The sequence below is a fragment of the Physeter macrocephalus genome, chromosome 2, assembly GCF_002837175.3.
Source record: "Physeter macrocephalus isolate SW-GA chromosome 2, ASM283717v5, whole genome shotgun sequence".
Taxonomy (NCBI): domain Eukaryota; kingdom Metazoa; phylum Chordata; class Mammalia; order Artiodactyla; family Physeteridae; genus Physeter; species Physeter macrocephalus.
Genome location: NC_041215.1, coordinates 61,192,290 through 61,213,203, shown reverse-complemented (window position 1 = coordinate 61,213,203; position 20,914 = coordinate 61,192,290). Strand labels below are relative to the sequence as shown.

Genomic DNA, 20,914 nt, shown 5'->3' with positions numbered 1-20,914 from the left:
TACTGGTGCTTCTACTAATTCTTGCTAGGTGGTGTTGCAGATGCTGTATATCCTCAATCATCACTATAACCTTGTATGATTACCTTCCAGCTGCTGACAGGTACCAGAGAGAAGACCTAGTGCTACTTGAGTCCTAAACTGTGAGGTCAGTATTTAAACCTTCCTCTGCTTGATTCCAAAGCCTGGGATTTTTTCAGTACAACGTGCTGCCTCTTCTGGATATGTTTCAAAAACCCTGAAAGGTGTAATCTCTATCTTTAAAAGTTTTTCAAACGATTTCTATAAGATTCATTACAGAAGATAGTTACTTTAAAATCAGTAGGTTGTATGAAGGAATTTTCCCACACTTCATTTTCACTTTTTCAGAAAGTCAATTAATTAGGTTTCTTGATGTAGTGCAGGAAAGCATAAAACTGAATTTTTAACATGGAAGTAAACATCTAGTTTCCATTTCAGAGCCCTGAATCTTTCTCAGGAGTCACCCCGGTGGCCTCAGAAAATTTCCAAAAAGCCCTCCTTACTCATATCTGTCTTGTTATGTAGGCCCTGGTCATACCTTCTTTTAGAAAGTTATCAATGTTTACTCATCAGCTGGGTCCATTGATTACCGTGGGAGAAATACTCTACTACAAGAATAGAAAAACTCCCTTCTTCTAAAGGTACAGTCAGAGTCGCACTTGATCCAACAAACTTTTCAGTAAAGAAATGAATGTTAGATATTTTATTGGGGATCTTCAGTGGAACTAGATTAATAATAACTCACATGCAAACAGTGTTCCAGTTTAAAAAACACTCTCATATATTTTATGTACTGAATATAAGTAAATCCCTGTGACATTAGTGCTAAAATGGGAATACTGCATATTTGAAAACAACAGCAATGACACCCTCAAAAAAACACCAGAGGCACAGGACTAGTGACTAAAGTTACACCTAGAAACTAGTATATTCAGTGTTATTACACATGAACCTTTGCACTACAGTTCAGATTAATGTTGAATAGATGTAAACTGAAAAATTCTATAGAGAGATATTTACCTGGCTGATGAGTAAGTGGAAATTTGGCAAACAGTGCAAGGATAAGGCACAGAAAATCAGCCTTTAAAAACAATTCAGTGAGGAACAAATTGCATTTTTTTTCTTTAACTATTTTCTAGTTAATCACAAGTGATGTTTATAGAGTGGATAAAGTCATAGATATCTTGGCAAATGCACCATAGACTGAATTTTCAGATATTCTACTGTTATGACCTATAAAAATGGCAGATTCAACAAACGTAATAAATATTTTTGGAATGCATGTATTATTGCTGTTGAAATGCTTTAATTACAACCAATGTTTTGATTCTCAAACCTAATTCCCATTAGGTTAACAGTATGGAACATATAATTCATAAAGCAATAATTCTTATTTTGAGCAACTGAATAAATATGTATTAGGAACATATGCTTGTATAGTTATTTCGAAGCCAATTTCTAAAGATAATAGATATTTTGTGACTGTTACCCAATCTACAGATTCAATGCAATCCCTATCAAATTACTAATGGCATTTTTCACAGAATTTGAACAAAAAATTGTAATTCGTATGGAAATACAGAAAGACCCTGAAGAGCCAAAGCAATATTGAGAAAGAAAGACGGAGCTGGAGGAATAAGGCTCCCTGACTTCAGACTATAATCAAAAGAGTATGGTACTGACACATATACAGAAATATACATCAATGGAACAGGACAAAGTCCAGAGATAAACCCACGCCCCTATGGTCACCTAATCTATGAGGAAGGAGGCAAGAATATACAATGGAGAAAAGACAGTCTCTTCAATAAGTGTTGCTGGGAAAACGGGACAGCTACGTGTAAAAGAATGAAATTAGAACACTCCCTAACACCATACACAAAAATAAAATGGATTAAAGACCTAAATGTAAGGCTGGATACTATAAAACTCTTAGAGGAAAATATAGGCAGAACACTCTCTGACATAAATCGTAGCAAGATCTTTTTTGATCTACCTCCTGGAATAATGAAAATAAAAACAAAACTAAACAAATGGGACCTGATTAAACTTTTAGCTTTTGCACAGCAAAGGAAACCATAAAAAAATGAAAAGACAACTCTCAGAATGGGAGAAAATATTTGCAAACGAAGAGACCCACAGGGATTAATCTCCAAAATATACAAACAGCTCATGCAGCTCAACATCAAAAAAACAAACCCAATCAAAAAAATGGGCAGAAGATCTCAATAGACATTTCTCCAGAGAAGACATACAGATGGCCAAAAAGCACATGAAAAGATGCTGAACATCACTAATGATGAGAGAAGTGCATATCAAAACTACAGTGAGGTATCACCTCACACCAGTCAGAATGGCCATCATCAAAAAATCTACAAACAATAAATGCTGGAGAGGCTGTGGAGAAAAGGGAACCCTCCTACACTGTTGGTGGGAATGTAAATTGGTACATTCTATTGAGAACAGATGGAGGTTCCTTAAAAAACTAAAAACAGAGCTACCATAGGATCCAGCAATCCCACTCCTGGGCATATATCCAGAGAAAACCATAATTTGAAAAGATAACATGCACCCCAGTGTTCATTGCAGCACTATTTACAATAGCCAGGACATGGAAGCAACCTAAATGTCCATTAGCAGAGGAATGGATAAAGAGGTGGTATGTACATACAATGGTATATTACTCAGCCATAAAAAATAATGCCATTTGTAGCAACATGGATGGACCTAGAGATTGTCATACTGAGTGAAGTAAGTCAGAAAGAAAAAGACAAATATCATATGGTAGCGCTTATATGTGGAATCTGAAAAAAAGGTACAAATAAACTTATTTACAAAACAGAGTCACAGACTTCGAAAACAAACTTATGCTTACCAAGGGGGAAAAGGGGGGGGAGGGATAAATTGGGAGATTGGGATAGACATCATCTAACACACTACTGTATATAAAATAGATAACTAATAAGGACCTATTTATTATATAGCACAGGGAACTCAGTACTCTGTAATGGTCTATATGGGAAAAGCATGTAAAAAAGAGTGGGTATATGTATGATTCACTTTGCTGTACACCTGAAATTAACACAACATTGTAAATCAAGTATACTCCAATAAAAATTTTAAAAGTCATAGAGAAAGAAGAAACAAAGAAGACAAAGGCATTTTTTTCTTCTCTAGATAATAAAGTTAGGGTAGGGTTAGTCTCTGAATTGCACATGGTAATTAGAAAAAGTAGCTTTCTGGATGAGTGAGTGAAAAACTTTTATTGAAGAAGTGAAAATATTTTTTTAAAAAAAGATAATAGATATTTTGAAAGAGGATGGTGCAGATCAAGGGTTCTCAGTGTGTCCACAAAGTCTATATGATTGATAATATTAATACTTTTCACTCTCACTTCTCATGAATGTACAAGGAGTCTTCCGTAAGCTACATGGTGTGTTATAATAGACAATATAGAAACATTTTTAAGAATCCAGCTATCTTTTTTGGCCAGTTTTTAATGCAATTAAAAAAAATAAATAACACTAATCTTTCTGTTTGGTTTTGCTTTATGATATTTCTTTTTCAAAAATATGTTACTTATATTGTGTAATGGATTATTACATATTACCTTCAATAAATTAATAAATTTTAAAGTTTCCGGTTTGTTTCAACATAATATTAATAATTAGAGCCCACATAAATAAAGTTCCATATGACTAAAAAGTTTTAGAGAACTTTATAGTTCTCTAAAGAAACAAGAAAATACTATTTATTCCATCTTAAACTATGTTCTTACTTTTTACAAATCCCAGTGATATACACCTTTATGATCCTTGTAATTTATGAGAAGTCATTTAAAATAGATCTGTTTAAAAACCCTTAAAGCATTTTATTCATAACATAAAAAATAAAAGCTTTTGCACAGAAAAGGAAAACATAAGACGAAACGACAACCCTCAGAATGGGAGAAAATATTTGCAATTGAAGCAACTGACAAAGGATTAATCTCCAAAATTTACAAGCAGCTCATGCAGCTCAATATCAAAAAAACAAAGAGCCCAATCCAAAAATGGTCAGAAGACCTAAAGAGACATTTCTCCAAAGAAGATATACGGATTGCCAACAAACACACACGAAAGGATGCTCAATATCACTAATCGTTAAGAGAAGTGCAGATCAAAACTACAGTGAGGTATCACCTCACACCAGTCAGAATGGCCATCATCAAAAAATCTAGATACAATAAATGCTGGAGAGGGTGTGGAGAAAAGGGAACCCTCCTACACTGTTGGTGGGAATGTAAATTGATAGAGCCACTAAGTAAGTCAGAAAGAGAAAAACAAATACCATATGCTAACACATACATATTATATGGAATCTAAAAAAAAATGTTTCTGAGGAACCTAGGGGCAGGACACAAAGATGCAGGCGTAGAGAATGGACTTGAGGACATGGGGAGGGGGAAGTGTAAGCTGGGACGAAGTGAGAGAGTGGCATGGACGTATATACACTACCAGATGTAAAATAGCTAGTGGGAAGCAGCCACATAGCACAGGGATATCAACTTGGTGCTTTGTGACCACCTAGAGGGATGGGATAGGGAGGGAGGGAGATGCAAGAGGGAAGAGATATGAGTATATATGTATATGTATAGCTGATTCACTTTGTTATAAAGCAGAAACTAACACACCATTGTAAAGCAATTATACTCCAATAAAGATGTTAAAAAAAAATTGAGCTCCTTAGAAATTGCTCCTTTTGCAAAATATATTTATAACTTAACCAAAATAAATAATTCATACCTCGCCAAGTGAGTAATAACGTCTTGGGATCTGGGAGTCCGGATAGATGTTTTCAAGGTACCAAGAAAAGGGCTTACACTTCAGATTTTCTCTTAGTGTTCTTCTGACTGACACATCTCCATAATCCACTTTGACAACACCTGCAATTTTGCAGAGAAACACACAAATCAGTTTGTGCTATTTTCATTTCAGCACTGTTTCACTCTGTTTACTTGCTATCAGTTTTTTTCTCTATAATTAAAATTTCATCAAATTGAATTGGATATGCAGCTGCTACTACACTGATTTTCTTACTATCATCCAATTAGTACATTAAATGGATATTAAAAGGTTTTCCATTGGTTATGACTTTTCAAATGCAAATATTTATCACCAAGTACTTGTACTTCCTAGATTGAATAATTAATCAACTAAGTGTAATTTGGTATTAATTTAGTATCTCACAATCAAAGCTTAATTGAGATGTGTGATAATGTGGTTGTTTCTCTTTAATAAAAATTTCAGTAGCTCCACTATTTTTATTATTGCTCATATTTTCCCTTTAGTGTCATTTATTCACCACTTGTGGATTTCATGAGAAATTTACATAAATATAATCCTCACAGTGGACGGCACATATGTGTTCTAAATTTTCCTTCTTCTTGAATTTTTATTCTATCTAGGTCTACCGTAGACCTAATTTTTTTTTTTTACTGATTTTTTTTCCTATCTTATTTTACAAGTTACCATAAACCACTTCAAATCCTTAAGTTAGTAAATATATAAGCATAAAGAAACATAAGTAAATTAAATATACTTACATGTGTATATTAAAATTGCTTAATTGTACTTCATATAATAGACTATATGAATTTAAAATGAATATTTCCATTGAAGATCATAAAAGAATGCTCTTTAGTTGAGAAATAAAAATAACAATGCCACTAATTTTTATATAAAACATGGTGACATGAATTGCTCATTAATATTAAAATGACAATTGAAATGACTATAAACTGTGATAAGATGACAATTATTTCTTAGATTATTTTGAAAAGGTCTCTGGTTTAAGACTAGTAAGCAACCAGACTTTGGCACAGGAAAAAAATGGCCCGGTATTTAGTATATTCTATCCCAACCAAGCAGCAAAGCCAATTAGTCATTTTGTAAGAAAGGAACAACTGTTTAGGAAATTGGAATGTCTGTAACTAATACCATTATTTGGGTCACTATTTTCAAATGAGGCAATACTCTTGAAGCTCAATCAATCACCTGCCAGTCCTTCCCACCCCCCCACCACCCGTTTTTTTCAGAATTTTTGTTTTCTCAAAATTAAATGTCTTACTGTTGTTAGCATTCTGCTGTGCTTAAGCAGCCAAACCATTTCCTTCTAAAATAAAATATTGATTTTTTCTAGCTACTGTCTGGATGAAAACAACGTGATCCTTGGGCTTTTTAGACAGATAAATACTTCCTTTCAAAATAATTCTATCCAGAACTTCCAATCTGGAGTGCAGCTTTCAAAAGAAGAGGTTCAAAAACATTTACAAAATAGATCACGAAAAGAATTTCTCTTTGTGTTAAGAGCTACACAGATAGATGGTCTTGAAAATCTTATAAAATGATGCTATTGGACCCAGAAAAAAAAAGGCACTGCTGCTTCAAAGGACTTAGTTCAACCGTTAGTTTTACGGTTCTGGTTTCATTTTCGAGGTGGGCAAATTTAATCAAGGTGGCTTATTTATATATCAGTATGCTCCCTTTTCATCATGTTAAGATTTAGTATTCCTGGCTCCAGAATTTTTTCCTAGGAGGCTTTTATGAGCACTTTCCTGATTGGAAGAAAGTTTAAAGGTTAATTTGCATATATTTTACATGAGATAAGAAAATGTTAATTGCCCACATCAGATTTTTCAAAGGGTGGTTGGTGGAGAATGATAGAGCTTATTGAGCTTATTTATTACCATTAGAAATGCACAAAAATACCGTGGACTTAATATTTTGGTAAGCATTGCTTTTCCCCTCTGTATGGATATTTTCCTACTTAGAGGTAAGATATTCAATATTATGTAAGACACAGAAGTGCTCACCAAACGTTCATCAATTCCTCCACATTTCTCAGAATGCTACAGTTAGGCAAGGACATCTGACTGGTTCTGACCAATGTCCCTCTGGTTGTAAGAATAGAAGGACTTGTATGAGACCCATCAGCTCTCTTTTCCTCTGCTACAGGCCTCATACTCCTGTATGTGCAGCTACAAGATGGTGAGACCTTTGTTAGTTTGTGTCAATGAGTGACTATGAAATAGAGTCTGAATTAGATTATTCATTTCCATGGCTTAAAATACTATCTCACTTGTTTCCCAAACTCTTTATTGCCAACCCAAACCTCTCTGAAGTAGTTTATCCCATTGTTTACCCAGCAATTTTACTGGGATTTCTAATAGGAGCCTCAAATTTGACATGTCCAAAAAGGTCCTCTTGATTTCCCACATGATCCATCTTCAAGGTTCTACATTTCAGTAAATAGCACAAATATCCACCCATTTTCTCAAGGCAAAAACACGGGAGTATTCCTTTTATCTCACACACACATTCAATTCATTAGCAATTCACAATATGGATCTTTCTACTTACTGTGGGGTTACATCCTGAAAAACCCATCATAAGTTGAAAATATCATAAGTCAAAAGTGCACTCAATACACCTAACCTACCAAACATCATAGCTGAGCTGAGCCTACCTTAAATATGCTCAGAACACTTACATTAGCCTGCAAGTGGGCAAAATCATCTAACATTAATCCAATTTTATAAAAAATTATTGAATACCTCATGTACTTTATTGAATATTGTACTGAAAGTGAAAACAGAATGATTGAATGGATACAGGCTAGCTGAAAGTGAAAAACAGAAATGATTGAGTAGGTACGGAATGGTTTTAAGTATATCAGTTGTTCACCCTCCTGATTGCACGCTGACTGGGAGCTGGGACTGCCTAGCTTCTCAAGAGAGCTTCACGTTGCATGTTGCTAGCCAGGAAAAATATCAAAAACTGAAATTTGAGAAGTACAGTTTCTATTGAATACATATTGCTTTCATGCCGTAGTAGAGTCAAAAAATTAAGTTGAATCATCATGAGTCAGGGACTATCTGTATATTCCCAGCCCCTCTACCATCCCCATTACTATCCTGGTCCCACTCTCTCATCTCTTGCCTAGACTAGCATTGCCATAACCTCTTCACTCGTCCTCCTGACATCTTACATTTCTCCATCTATCCTTTATTTACTATTGCCTGCTCCCTAGGCAATATATTTGAAATATAAATAAAATCATGTGCTCCTCTGCTCCAGAGCTTCCAATAGTTTTCCATTGTGCTAAAAATAATTAACAATATCCTAGCCATGGCCAAAGCTTCTTCATGAAATGACTCTTGGTTATCTCTCTGAATTAATCACCTATATTCACTTCATTGTAGCAACACTGGCTTTCTCTTTCTCTTTTTTTTCCCCCTGTCTGGAAAGGTATTACCCTGGAACTTAGGTGAGTTGTCCTTCACTTTGTCCAAATCTCTGCTCAAACTTTACTTCCTCAGGCTCACCCTGACCTTCCTATCTAAATTGACCACCCTTCCTATCATCCTGGTAATACTCTATCCCTCTATCCTGCTTAATTGTTCTCCAGCACACTTGTTAGTACTTGATATCATATCACAGGTTAATTCTCTCATTGCCTCCCCAGTGAAAACTTTGGACAAATTAATCTCTTGAAGCCTGAGGTATTCTGTCTGATGATATCTTGTACGATGTTGTGAATACTAAACAATGTCTGAGAAAGGCATAGTACAGTGCATGGTATATAATAATTACTGAATACATATTATGTATTATAATGGACACCTGTTGTTTTTGCCTGCCCAACATCCATTCTGCATTTTGGTAAGAGCGTTCAAGTTTTCTTTGGGCAACCATCACAGCCCCACTTCCACTTTGTGTGTCTTGGTGACCGTGTTCCCCTTCCTGCCTTTCCAGCTCCACTGGGATCATAGAATAAAGGCATTATCACCAATGAGTCTTGCTGAAATTCACATTCTGATTCAGGTGGTCTAGAGGTAGGCCTGAGAGTCTGCATACCTAACAAGTTCCCAGGGGATGCTGCTGTTGCTAGGCCAAATTCTGAGTAACACCCAATACAAAGCAGTCCATTTCTCAGCCTTAACAACCCATCATAATGATTGGCTCAGGAATGGGCATGTGAACTATCCAGGCTAATAAAAGTATACTCGGACAACTTTCTAGGACTGTTAGGAAGTTGAAGCTCTCTTTCTTCTGGAATTGCTAGCTGTAAAGATGATTAAAGCCTGGAGCTGCTGAGGCTACCATATAGAGAATGCCTAAGACAGTGAAGCCAATACAGGAGTAAGATAAACAGATGGAAAGAAAAGCAGGCAAAGATAGCATAAGCCAGGCCAACATTAAGTCAGCAGATATTTATCATGTTCCAACTATATACAGGGCACAGTTTTCTAAGCACTTGGGATACATCAGTGAAAAAAGTATCTTCCTCAATGGAGTTTACATTCTAGGGTAAGGAAACATAAGCAAACAGTAATATATTAGAAGGTGATACGTGCTATGACAAAAATAGAATAGGGTGAGGGAAGAAGGTTGCAATAGAAGGAATCAGTTATGATTTTTTTCAAAGGCAACTTACAAGAGTTGCAAGTTTTTAAGGTAAGTCTTTCAATGGGACTTGCACAAATGCTGGAGAAGCTCTGACCAAGTAAAAAGTATTTTAAGTAACTACCTTTGCAGGTTTAATAGGTAAATGATAACGGGCAGTTGTATTTTATTTAATAACCTGTCATTCATCATTTTAAAATCTATTTCATGGTAGTATTGAATTTAGATACACAGAACAATTATGCTTTAATTCTTTAAATAGATAATAGATAGAAGGTCATAATAATCTCAGTTAAGTTCTTCCCAAGTAGATACCTAATAAGCCTAATAGTTCTGGTTACCTACAATCAAAGTACCTGATGACAGAATAGCCTGATTATAGACTAAAGTTTAGAGTTTTGTGCATAAGAATACATATTGCAGCATAGCTTTAAGTGTAGAAAATGGGAAATAATTTCCTTCAATAAGGGAATTCTTAAGTAAATCAATGGTATACCTAATCGACAAAATATAATTGCTGTATTGAAATAATTATGTCTGTATAAAATATGGGAAATGTAAATAAAATATAAAGAATTTTTATTACACTGTCATTATAACTGAGTAGAATGAAAATATATGGAACAAAAATAGCTGAAAAATAAAAACAGTACATTCCCTTTGCTACTAAAAAAAAAGAAAAAGTTAAATCTATTTTTTCCTTAAGCACAAAAGTTAAAACTGTACAGCCAAAGTTTTTTATGTACAATGATATATTAACAATATACTTGCTTATTATAAGTATACATAGTTTCACCTAAGAATTTTTTGATATTTTCAAAATTCCTTATAAAGAGAAAATCGTCCTTTTATTTTCTTTGAAAAATTTTCATCAAAAGCTTTTTGAACAAGGACCTACATTTCTTTCTTCTCAAGTGTAATAAAAAGATAGATCATTTTTAAGCCAACTAGGGATTACTGTATTCTAGAGTATCTAAGTACTATATTGTGTCAGATGTTTAGCAGATTAGTTGGAATATTTTTTTAATTTAAAAATACTCTTTTACTCTGCCATTTTAATTTTTACCCATTCTTAATTTGCATATAAGTTACCCAGGCTCATAACTGTTCATTAGGAAGTCACTGGATAGAACTTTATTAAGAGGCTGATGACCCATGCCAGCTAATAATACACAGTGATTATCTGTTAAATTTATCATTTATTATTACTTCAGTTTTATTTTAACAGAATAAAAATGAGATAATGAATTGTACAAAGATCACAGCTTCTGCTGAGAGCAACAGCACATAGAAGAATCATATATCAGACAACTTCTCAATTTATTTAAGTCTATCTGATCTTTATAGTCAAAAGTGTAGGCAGGTTAGAAGGTGGCAAAGACAGTGGAGTAGGAAGACCCTGAACTCACCTCCTCCCAGAGATAAAGCAAAATTATAACTATTTGCATAATAACTATCTATGCAAATGACCACAAGATTTATTCCAACTGAAGACATAAAGAAGGAACCACATAGTATGATATGAGTCACAGACTTAGAGGACGAACTTATGGTTACTGGGTGGGGAGAAGGAATAGATTGAGAGTTTGGGATTAACATGTACACACTGCTATATTTAAAATAGATAACCAACAAGGACCTACTGTATAGCACAGGGAACTCTGCCCAATATTCTGTAATAACCTAAATGGGAAAATAATTTGAAAAAGGATAAATACATATGTATCACTGAATCACTTTGCTGTACACCTGAAACTAACACAATATCGTTAATCAACTATGCTCTGATATAAAATAAAAATTAAAAGAAAAAAAGGAACCACAATAAGATTAGTAGGAATGATGGAGACACAGTATAGTCAGAACCCAAAACTTCAAGGTTGGCAACCCACAAATGGGAGGGATATCACAATTATAGAGGTTCTCTGCAAGGAATGAGGGGTCTGAGCCCCATATTGAGCCACCTAGCCCAGGGATCCTGCACCAGGAAGATGAGCCCCTAGAATGTTTGGCTTTGAGGACTTATGTTCAGGAGAGTGGGAAGGCTATAGGAAACAGAGATTTCACTGTTAAAGGGCTCATGCAAAATCTCATACAATCCAAATCAAAGCCCAGAGACGGTAGTTTGAAAGGAGCCTGGGTCAGACCCATTTGCTGATCTTGGAGAGGCAGGAGACAACTGGGTCTCCTTCTGGGGATGAAGAAGGAGATGGCCACTGGAGAGAGCCATTTTGGGGAGGCTCATTTTACTCCTATAACATTATTGCTGGCATTTTGAAATCCTCCCTGAACCCTGTAAGTGCCAGGGGCCAGTAACAGCCCCGATTCCCCATGGTATGCAGATAGCTGAGTGGGGACTGGGCCGTGCATACCAGCAGGCCAGCACCAGTCCCATGACCCCCGGGCCCCACTGTCAGACATGCTGGGACCCAACCTGGACCATCAGTGGGCTAGCATCAACCCTGGCATCCCTGGTCATCAACCAGTCACTCTAAGACCTGGCCCTGCCCACCAGCAGGCAGAAACCAGCCCTGCACCCCACTGGGCTCTGCAGCCAGCCACTCCAGGACCCAATCCTGCTCACTAGGGGGCCAGCAGCCACCACACCAGGCAGGGCCTGGCAATCAACCTGGCCAGGGACCAGCCCTGCCTATCAGCAAGCCAACAGTAGTCAGCTCTGCCACAGCAGAAGGCAACATGCTGCCCACATAGAGCATAAAGAACACAAAGCTCTAGTGACCAGAGGGGAGTGTGCTGCTGGGCCCCATAGGAAGTCACCTAAATAAGGCCACATTTCAGACATTGGAAGACATAACCTCCCTAATACATAGAAATAAACACAGAAAGTTAGGCAAGATGAGGCTAGAGAGGAATATGTTCCAAACGAATGAACAAGATAAAACCATAGAATAAACGAAGTGAAGATAAATAGCCTACCTGACAAAGGCTTAAAGGTAATAATCATAAAGATGTTCAAGCAACTTGGGAAAAGAATAGATGAACTTAAGGATTTAAACAAAGAGTTAAAAAATATAAAGACTCAAAATGAGCTGAAGAGTACAGTAACATAAAAAAATACACTTGAAGGAATCAACAGTACAGAAATGACAGAGGATAAGGTCAGTGGACTGAAAGAGTAGTAGAAATCACTGAAGCTGAACAGAGAAAGAAAAAAAGTTTTAAATGCTGATAGTTTACGACACCTCTGTGAAAATATCAAGTATACTAACATTTGCATAATAGGAGTCCCAAGAGGAGAAAGCGTAAGGGAACTTATCTGAAGAAATAATAGCAGAAAACTTCCCTAACCTGGGAAACAGACATCTAGATCCAGGAATCACAGAGAGTCCCAAACAAGATGAACCCAAAGAGGTCCACAGCAAGACAATTTATAATTAAAATGGCAAAAATTAGAGATAGAGCATCTTAAAAGCAGCATGAGAAAAGCAGCTAGTTACATTTTTAAAGGAAACTCCCATAAAGGCTATCAGTTGACTTTAGCAGAAACATTGCAGGCCAGAAGGGAGTGGCACACTATATCCAAAGTGATGAAAAGAAAACACCTGCAATAAAGAATATTCTACCTGGAAAGGCTATCATTTGACTTGAAGGAGAGATAAAGAGTTTTACAGACAAGCAAAAAGCTAAAGAGAAGACCAGAACTAGAAATATGAAAATTACAAAAGGAAAAATCTCATTGGTAAAGGCAAGCACACAGTAAATCAACCACTTATAAAAATAATAGGAAGGTTAAAAGACAAAAGTAGTAATAGCTATATCCACAATAAGTAATTAAAGGATACATGAAACAAAAAAATGTAAAATATGATGTCAATAACAAACAAGAAGGGGGAGTAAAAATGCAGGTTCTTAAAATGCATTAAAACTTAAGAGATCATCAACTTAAAATATTTATACATAAAGGCTGTTATATATGAACTTCATACTAACCACAAATCCAAAACCTAGAATAGATACACACCCAAAACAGAAAGGAATTCAAACATGACACTAAACATAGTCATCAAATTGCAAGGGAAGAGAGCAAAAGAAGAAAGGAACAAAAAAGAAATACAAAAACAACCAGAAAACAATTAACAAAATGGCAGTATGTACGTACCTATCAGTAATTACTTTAAACGTAAAGTAATTCTTAAATTTTTTCACTTCATGTTTTTTCCTAAAGTCCACTATAGATACTCTCATACATACTTTCTCATTAAATCTCTGTAATATCCCTATCTATTATTTTTTTTTTTAGGGATGAAAGAATGGAGACTTTAAAAGGTTAAATAATATGCTCAAGCTTACTTAGAAAATATCAGGAGGAGGATTAGAAGTCATTCACATCCATTTATCACAGTCCAGGCTCTTGCCCATTCTACTAGAATAACATCGAAAAACTGGTGAAACTTTGAGAAACCTGTACAGAGATATCCTTCCTTGGATGGTGGTATACGACATGGTAATTATCATTCCTTGAAGGATAGGATCCACTTGGCAAATTCTCCCAGTCCTAACAGATCAATGTGATCCAAGATCCAGGACAAACTTGAATTCATAGAAATAGATGATCAGTAATGACATAATTGGGAGTTTTTCTATTGATTTGACAATTAAATACAAGCCAGAAAGTTTCAGTGTGCAATTGAATGATCAACCAAAATATTTCCATAAAATGCTTCACGAATTTTGTACTATCTGTTCCTCGTTCTGCAGGGATGCTGGAGATAACTGTTTCTTCAGTTTCGTGACACATATTATTATATCTTCTCTGAAGTAGTGATATATTTTATAATCAATGGCATCTTACAATTGCTCGAGTAGAGAACACACTGTATTGTAACTGATGCTGCTTGAACATGTGCAAACTTGTTTTCCTCTTTGTAGAATAACAAGCCAATTGCAGTTTCAGTAATTAATTAATGCAAATTTAAATCAATACGCATTTAAATACATCCTGATTATTGTCTGAAAAATTTTCCTTTGATACTTCTGGTAAGATCAAGAAAGTGCTAAGATGAAAATTTCGTGAATGGTTTTAGGGACTTTAAAGAAAATCCCAGGAATAACAGTGTATTAAGAAGGCCCACATTATCAATCATCTTGATGGTACTGAGAATGATAGTGGATGGAAAACACATACACACCAGTAAATCTGCATTGAAGAGTGATTCAAAAGAGCCTCCAAATATGAAGAAGTTGCTTGACCAATTTATTTTGCTTATTTAAAACAAATTCTATGTAGTACAAGAATGACATATATCAAAAAGCTATCTGAATAGTTTATGTCTGAAAGAGTTCCTGTAATAGGGGCAAAATAATTTTAAGTGAAAAGGAAGTGATACATTATACTTAAAGTGGAGACTTTTTCTTAGCGGCAAATAAGAAAATGGTGATCTTTAAATTGATGACAGCTTAAATTAGATGAAATATAGTATTCAAACGTTTATTAGCTGGTCATATTTTAATAGAAACAATGAGTTAAAGTCAAATAAGTATCTTTACTACAAGACTTCTCATAACCTTTACTGTGTTACAGTGCATTTTGAATATCGAAAGTAATATTTCCCAAATTTAACTGTCCTTTCTGAAAAATTTTGTGACAGTAATACTCCATTGAAAATGTTTTGAGAAACATAGCTTTATTGTATTTTCTATGTCTAAGCAAAAAAATTAGTCATTCACAGGACATAAATTGATCCTGTTAGAGAAAAACCTTTGTGGGGGGAAAATTCTATATGCTTTTCAAATTTTTTCATTAGCAAGTTTCCATTGCAAGATTTTAATTAAACCGAGACAACGGTAGTAAATGCAAACACATATATTCATTGATGGGTGTATTTATGTTCAGTTCCTAGAACAGTACCTGGTGCCAATAGTTATTCTTTAAATATAAGTTGTACTAATCTCTGGCACATGCTCTCTCCTCCCTCTTTTTCATTCCATCTCATTCTCTCTCACTTTCTCCCATATATGTGTGCATAAGAAGTATGTCTTGGGAACCCTCTTACACTGTTGGTGGAAATGTAAATTGGTACAGACACTATGGAGAACGTATGGAGGTTCCTTAAAAAACTAAAAATAGAACTACTGTATGATCCAGCAATCCCACTCCTGGGCATGTACCCAGAGAAAACCACAATTCGAAAAGATACATGCACCCCAATGTTCATTGCAGCACAATAGCCAGGACATGGAAGCAACCTAAATGTCCATCAGCAGAGGAATGGATAAAGAAAATGTGGTACAGATATACAATGGAATATTTCTCAGCCGTAAAAGAGAATGAAAATGCCATTTGCAGCAACATGGTTGGACCAAGAGATTGTCATACTAAGTGAAGTAAGACACAGAAAAACAAATATCATATGATATTGCTTATATGTGGAATCTAAAAAAAGGGTACAAATTAACTTACTTATAAAACAGAAGTAGAGTCACAGATATAGAAAACAAACTTATGGTTACCAGGGGATAAGGGGGAGGGGGAGGGATAAACTGGGAGATTGGGATTGACATATATACACTACTATATACAAAATAGATAACTAATAAGAACCTGCTGTATAGCACAGGGAACTCTACTCAGTACTCTGTAATGGCATATGTGGGAAAAGAATCAAAAAAAAAATAGAGTAGATATATGTATATATAACTGATTCACTTTGCTGTACACCTGAAACTAACACAACATTGTAAGTCAACTATACTCCAATAAAAATTTAAAAAAAGAGAGAAGTATGTCTCTATTTAAGAAGTATGCCTCTGTTTGCTTTCATGACTTAGAATTACTACTTAACACTTACTGAAAGTGTTGAGAGAGAGCGGGAGGTGGGGTGGGGAGAGAAATAATTGTATACAAAATTTGGCTCCAGAGCATTACCTGGTTGCATTAACAAAGCACATCATTAACAATTTTAAATATTTGAGTGCATTTTCCTAGTCTGTATCTTGTCAGCCTTGTCTGCAAAGCCAATAAGTAAATCTAATTATGTTTTTGGATTGTGAGTTACTAGGAAAAAAAATAAAAACTAATATGGCCCAGGAAGACTAGTGTGAATTGGTTATTAAATTTTATAAACTAAAGCAATACCTGAGATTATATTGTGGAGCACGTTTCAAACAGAAGAAATACTAAGTACACATAGTCAGTTCTTGATTATTTAGGCTAACAAAATGTAAACCTACAGAGTGTGTGTGTGTGTGTGTGTGTGTGTGTATTTCAACAGGAATGACTTCTGTATCTTTTAAATATTTGTTTATTCAGCAAAGGAAAATAAGTCTGAATATGTGGAGATATGATTAAAGGAGATTAAGAACACACCAGTTCACTTAGAGACTGGTTCTCACTGCCTGGGTTTGAATTCTGCTCTGCAATGTACTAGATGTGTGATGTTGAGCAATTTACGTAACCTCATAGGGCCTCAGTTTTTTCCTCTATTAGATGGGCATAATAATAGCATCTTCCTTAGAGTGTTATTGTGATTATTAAATGAGTTAACAAGTGAAACACTAAAACAGTGCATGATACATAGTAAGTGTTCACTAAATGTTACCTATTATGTTTGCTATTGTTTTAATGTGGATAATTGTTTTAATGTGGATATGGACCTCAAGGGGCACATCATCCCATCACAGAAGAGTAGGCTAGTAATTCTCTGAGCCTGTGCACCTCTGTTGTATATCAGATGGAGTGGGAAATCAACAACTTTAACATTGGCCCTGATGCCCTTTCAGTGGGAAGCACAGCATACCTCACTTTCAAGACTTCTCAGAATTGCACTCCTACAGGTATCATTTAAGGTCTCAATCCAAGCATTTTTCTAACCCCAAAGTACTAGAAAAATGAAGCTGAAGCTCCACACATCTCTGTACTTTATATTTCCCCTACCTACGTTTGTGCATTATGGTGATTTTGACACATACGCCACACAAGAAAAACACAAATTCTATAATCATGGTTTTACAGTTAAGAAGAAAATTACTAAAAACAGTAGGAATTCAGATTAAAAGAAAAAAAAACTGTTCTAAAAGAACATACTGATTTCTGTTTTGAAATAAAAATTATAAAAATATTTTCAACCTCCATTGTCAACAACAAAATTTCCGCCTTCTGTCCTGAACTACTACAAATGAGTGAGCTGAAAAAGGCTACGGAAGAGTCATTAGTCACCCCAGGGACACTGTGCGCTCTTACTATGGAGCAACCCATGACAAAAATTTCAATAAGCATGAGTTTGACTTATGATTGGGGGGAAAGGTAGAGAAACATATTGTTCCTGGGTTTCCCATGCAGTATTTATCTTCTAGCACCAGTCATGTCAAAGACTTGATAGTGAAAGCAAAGCAAAGTTTATTTACTGCATACAAAAGATACAGTTCACAAACCACACTTAACACTGCTTGGTATGAGAACTTCTCTGCAGTTACCAAGTAAGGGCAACGTTCAGTAATGATGAAAACAGGCCAAGTGTGTCAGCTGTACTATTGTGATGCTAAAATATTCTACATTAGAGTCTAGTACTCCATTACACAGAGAATTCTAACATGCCTCTTGTTTTTTTGGAGCTTCGTATTTTTCTTAGGATGTCACTGGTCTAAGTCTATGCTACCATCTAATTCAACAAACCCTCTGGGGGTTTGGGCAGCTGAAGGGGAAGGCAGGATGCCAACATCTTGAATAGCATGTGTATAATGTAGTTTTTTGTTTTCTGGTGAAGGTTTGATTTGTCTAAGGGAAAGGAAAGCACTTTGAATCATACCATAGCTATGGTATTCAAATGCACAAACTCTGAAGAACACCAGGAGTGTTTCTTAAAATATAAATAAACTTGCAAATGTTGATTTAAGTGTCTCACATTATTTCTCCCGTCCTTTGACTTTGCTTGTTGCAAATAGGTTAAAACCTCAACATCATTGGTCAGAAAATAAAGGAGATAGTTACTGAAAACTTGGGGAAAAATTTTCAATGCAGTAAATATTTACCGATTAAGAACTGTATAAAATCACAAAATTGCATCAAAATTGTAACTGAGTTAGAATTGACCTTTCATAGATAAAAAAAAAAACTCTAAGGCTCAGAAACCTAATTGGACCTGCATGAAGTAGCACAGCTGATAAGTGAAAGAGCTTGCATTGGAACCTAGGTCTCTCGACTTCAGTTCAGTGCTTTTAACGTGTTTCTTCACCCAATATGTTTTCATTCATTATTTCTGTCTCTGTGTTATATACTGTACTGGGTGATAGAAATAAAGTGTTGAACAAAAACTACATACAGTTTCGGGCTTCCCTGGTGGCGCAGTTGTTGAGAGTCCGCCTGCCGATGCAGGGGACGCGGGTTCGTGCCCCGGTCCGGGAAGATCCCACATGCTGCAGAGCGGCTGGGCCCGTGAGCCATGGCCGCTGAGCCTGTGCTCCACAACAGTGAGAGGCCCGCGTACCGCAAAAAAAACAAAAAACAAACAAAACTACATACAGTTTCTTCCCTCATGGCTTAGTCAGTATTTAATCAAATAACCAACACAAATGAAAATTACCAAATGTAAAATTACAAATGTATCTGAGATATGTTAAGAGTATAAAAGCATAGAATAGGCAGCTGATCCTAGCTGGTGGTTAGGGAGGAGAGGTCAGGAAGGCTTCTCCAAGGAAGTGATCATTGAGCTGAAATGTTAATCAACTATGGGTGGGGTGAGATGGAGAGTGAATTGGATGGGCATTACACAAAATGCCATCTGGTTTTATTTTTTAGGAATATTTAGGGAAATAAAAGTTGTTTTTCTTTGGCTATTACCAAGGATTAATCATTCTTTATTTCTGTATTATTTTCTGTGACAAACAGACTCTAAAATGGCCCTGATTGTCACCACTTTCTGGAATTCAGGCCCCTGTTGTGGTCCCTTTTCCTTGAGTGTGGGCAGAACCTGTGACTTGATTCTAACAGAGAATATGACAAAGGTGAGGGGATGTCACTAAGGTGATGATGTTACATTAAGATTGTAACTTACATCTTGCTGGCAAGATGTCTCCCTTATTGGCTTTGGTGAATTAAGCTGCTGTCTCCCTTATTGGCTTTGGTGAATTAAGCTACCTTGTTGTAAGCTGCAATATGCAACTCTCTCAGTGGAGAGGCATGAAACTGCTGGCAAAACCAGCAAGGAACTGAACCCCCCTCACTTTGACAATCTGCAAGGAGCTAAATTCTGAAAACAATCATGTGAACTTGGAAGCAGATCCTTCCCCAGTTGGGCTTTGAGTGAAACAGCAGCCCTGGCTGAGATGTTGATTGCAGCCATGTGAGAGGCCCTGAAGCAGAGGACCCCATTAGGGCTTGCCCAGACTCCTGACCCACGGGACATGTGAGACAATAAGATGTGTGTGGTTTTAAGCCACTGGGTTTGTGGTAGGTTATTACACATCAATAGATAGTCCATTGCCTTTTTGTGTCATTTTAGACTGTATCTGAAATGTTTTCTTTATCTATCATCTTAAAAAAACTTCCTAGAAAACTATGAAAAACTAAAAAAAAAAAAAAAAATTAGGGGAGAATATTTTGAAATTATTTAGATAATAATTTACTTCTTCATATATACATTTAAAAAGTCTTTTAAAGTTGAACATCTGGTAGTATTAATACATGATCCATTTAAGAATACATAAAGAAAGATACTCTAACACCATTTTTCTGAAATATCGTACTGGAGTCTAAAAAGTATTAGGCTGAAAACTAGAGCAACAGAAACTTAGATGACTAATTACAGTATTGCATGTGTGAATGATCCACCTGACTGTGAATTCCAGATCCACCACATACTAGCCATATGACCTTGAATAAACTACTTTACTTGTATAAGGTACAGTAGAGGTAATAATTGTAACTACTTCATAGAATCATTGTGAAAAAATAAATGAGATATTGTATACAAAGTACACTGGCACAAAGTGAGAGCTCAAATATTTTAACTATTGTTATGTCAAAAAATTATAGGGCTTCCCTGGTGGCGCAGTGGTTGAGAGTCCGCCTGCTGATGCAGGGGACACGGGTTCGTGCCCCGGTTCGGGAGGATCCCACATGCCGCAGAGCGGCTGGGCCCGTGAACCATGGCCGCTGAGCCTGCGCGTCCGGGACCTGTGCTCCGCAACGGGAGAGGCCACAGCAGTGAGAGGCCCGCGTACCAAAAAAAAAAAAAAAAAAAAGAATATAAATGCCCTTTGTTCAGTTATATAAACTTTGCAGTGAAGTATTTCATAATCTAATAATAGATTACAGTCTTATTTATTCCACTTTTTGAATTTTTAGATACAAATGGGAAATTTTTTTAATATAATTGCATTCCTTCTGCTGGCTTGGAAAAATTTTAAAGCAATTTTCAGTGATTTGAGTCATGGATTAAGATATTTGCTACTTCAGATAATACTTATTAGTTATTAATACTTTCACAGGGCTC

The 20,914-nt window shown here is 35.8% G+C and overlaps 1 protein-coding gene across 1 annotated transcript in view; it reads right to left on the bottom strand.

Annotated features, from left to right (window-relative positions):
- The window catches only part of GALNT13 (polypeptide N-acetylgalactosaminyltransferase 13), a 558,990-nt gene that overhangs the window by 63,120 nt on the left and 474,956 nt on the right, over nucleotides 1-20,914 (bottom strand). Inside the window, exon 10 of the mRNA XM_024122312.1 lies at nucleotides 4,803-4,942. Within this exon, the coding sequence (XP_023978080.1) occupies nucleotides 4,803-4,942 (140 nt within the window). The remainder of the gene's footprint in view (nucleotides 1-4,802; nucleotides 4,943-20,914) is intronic.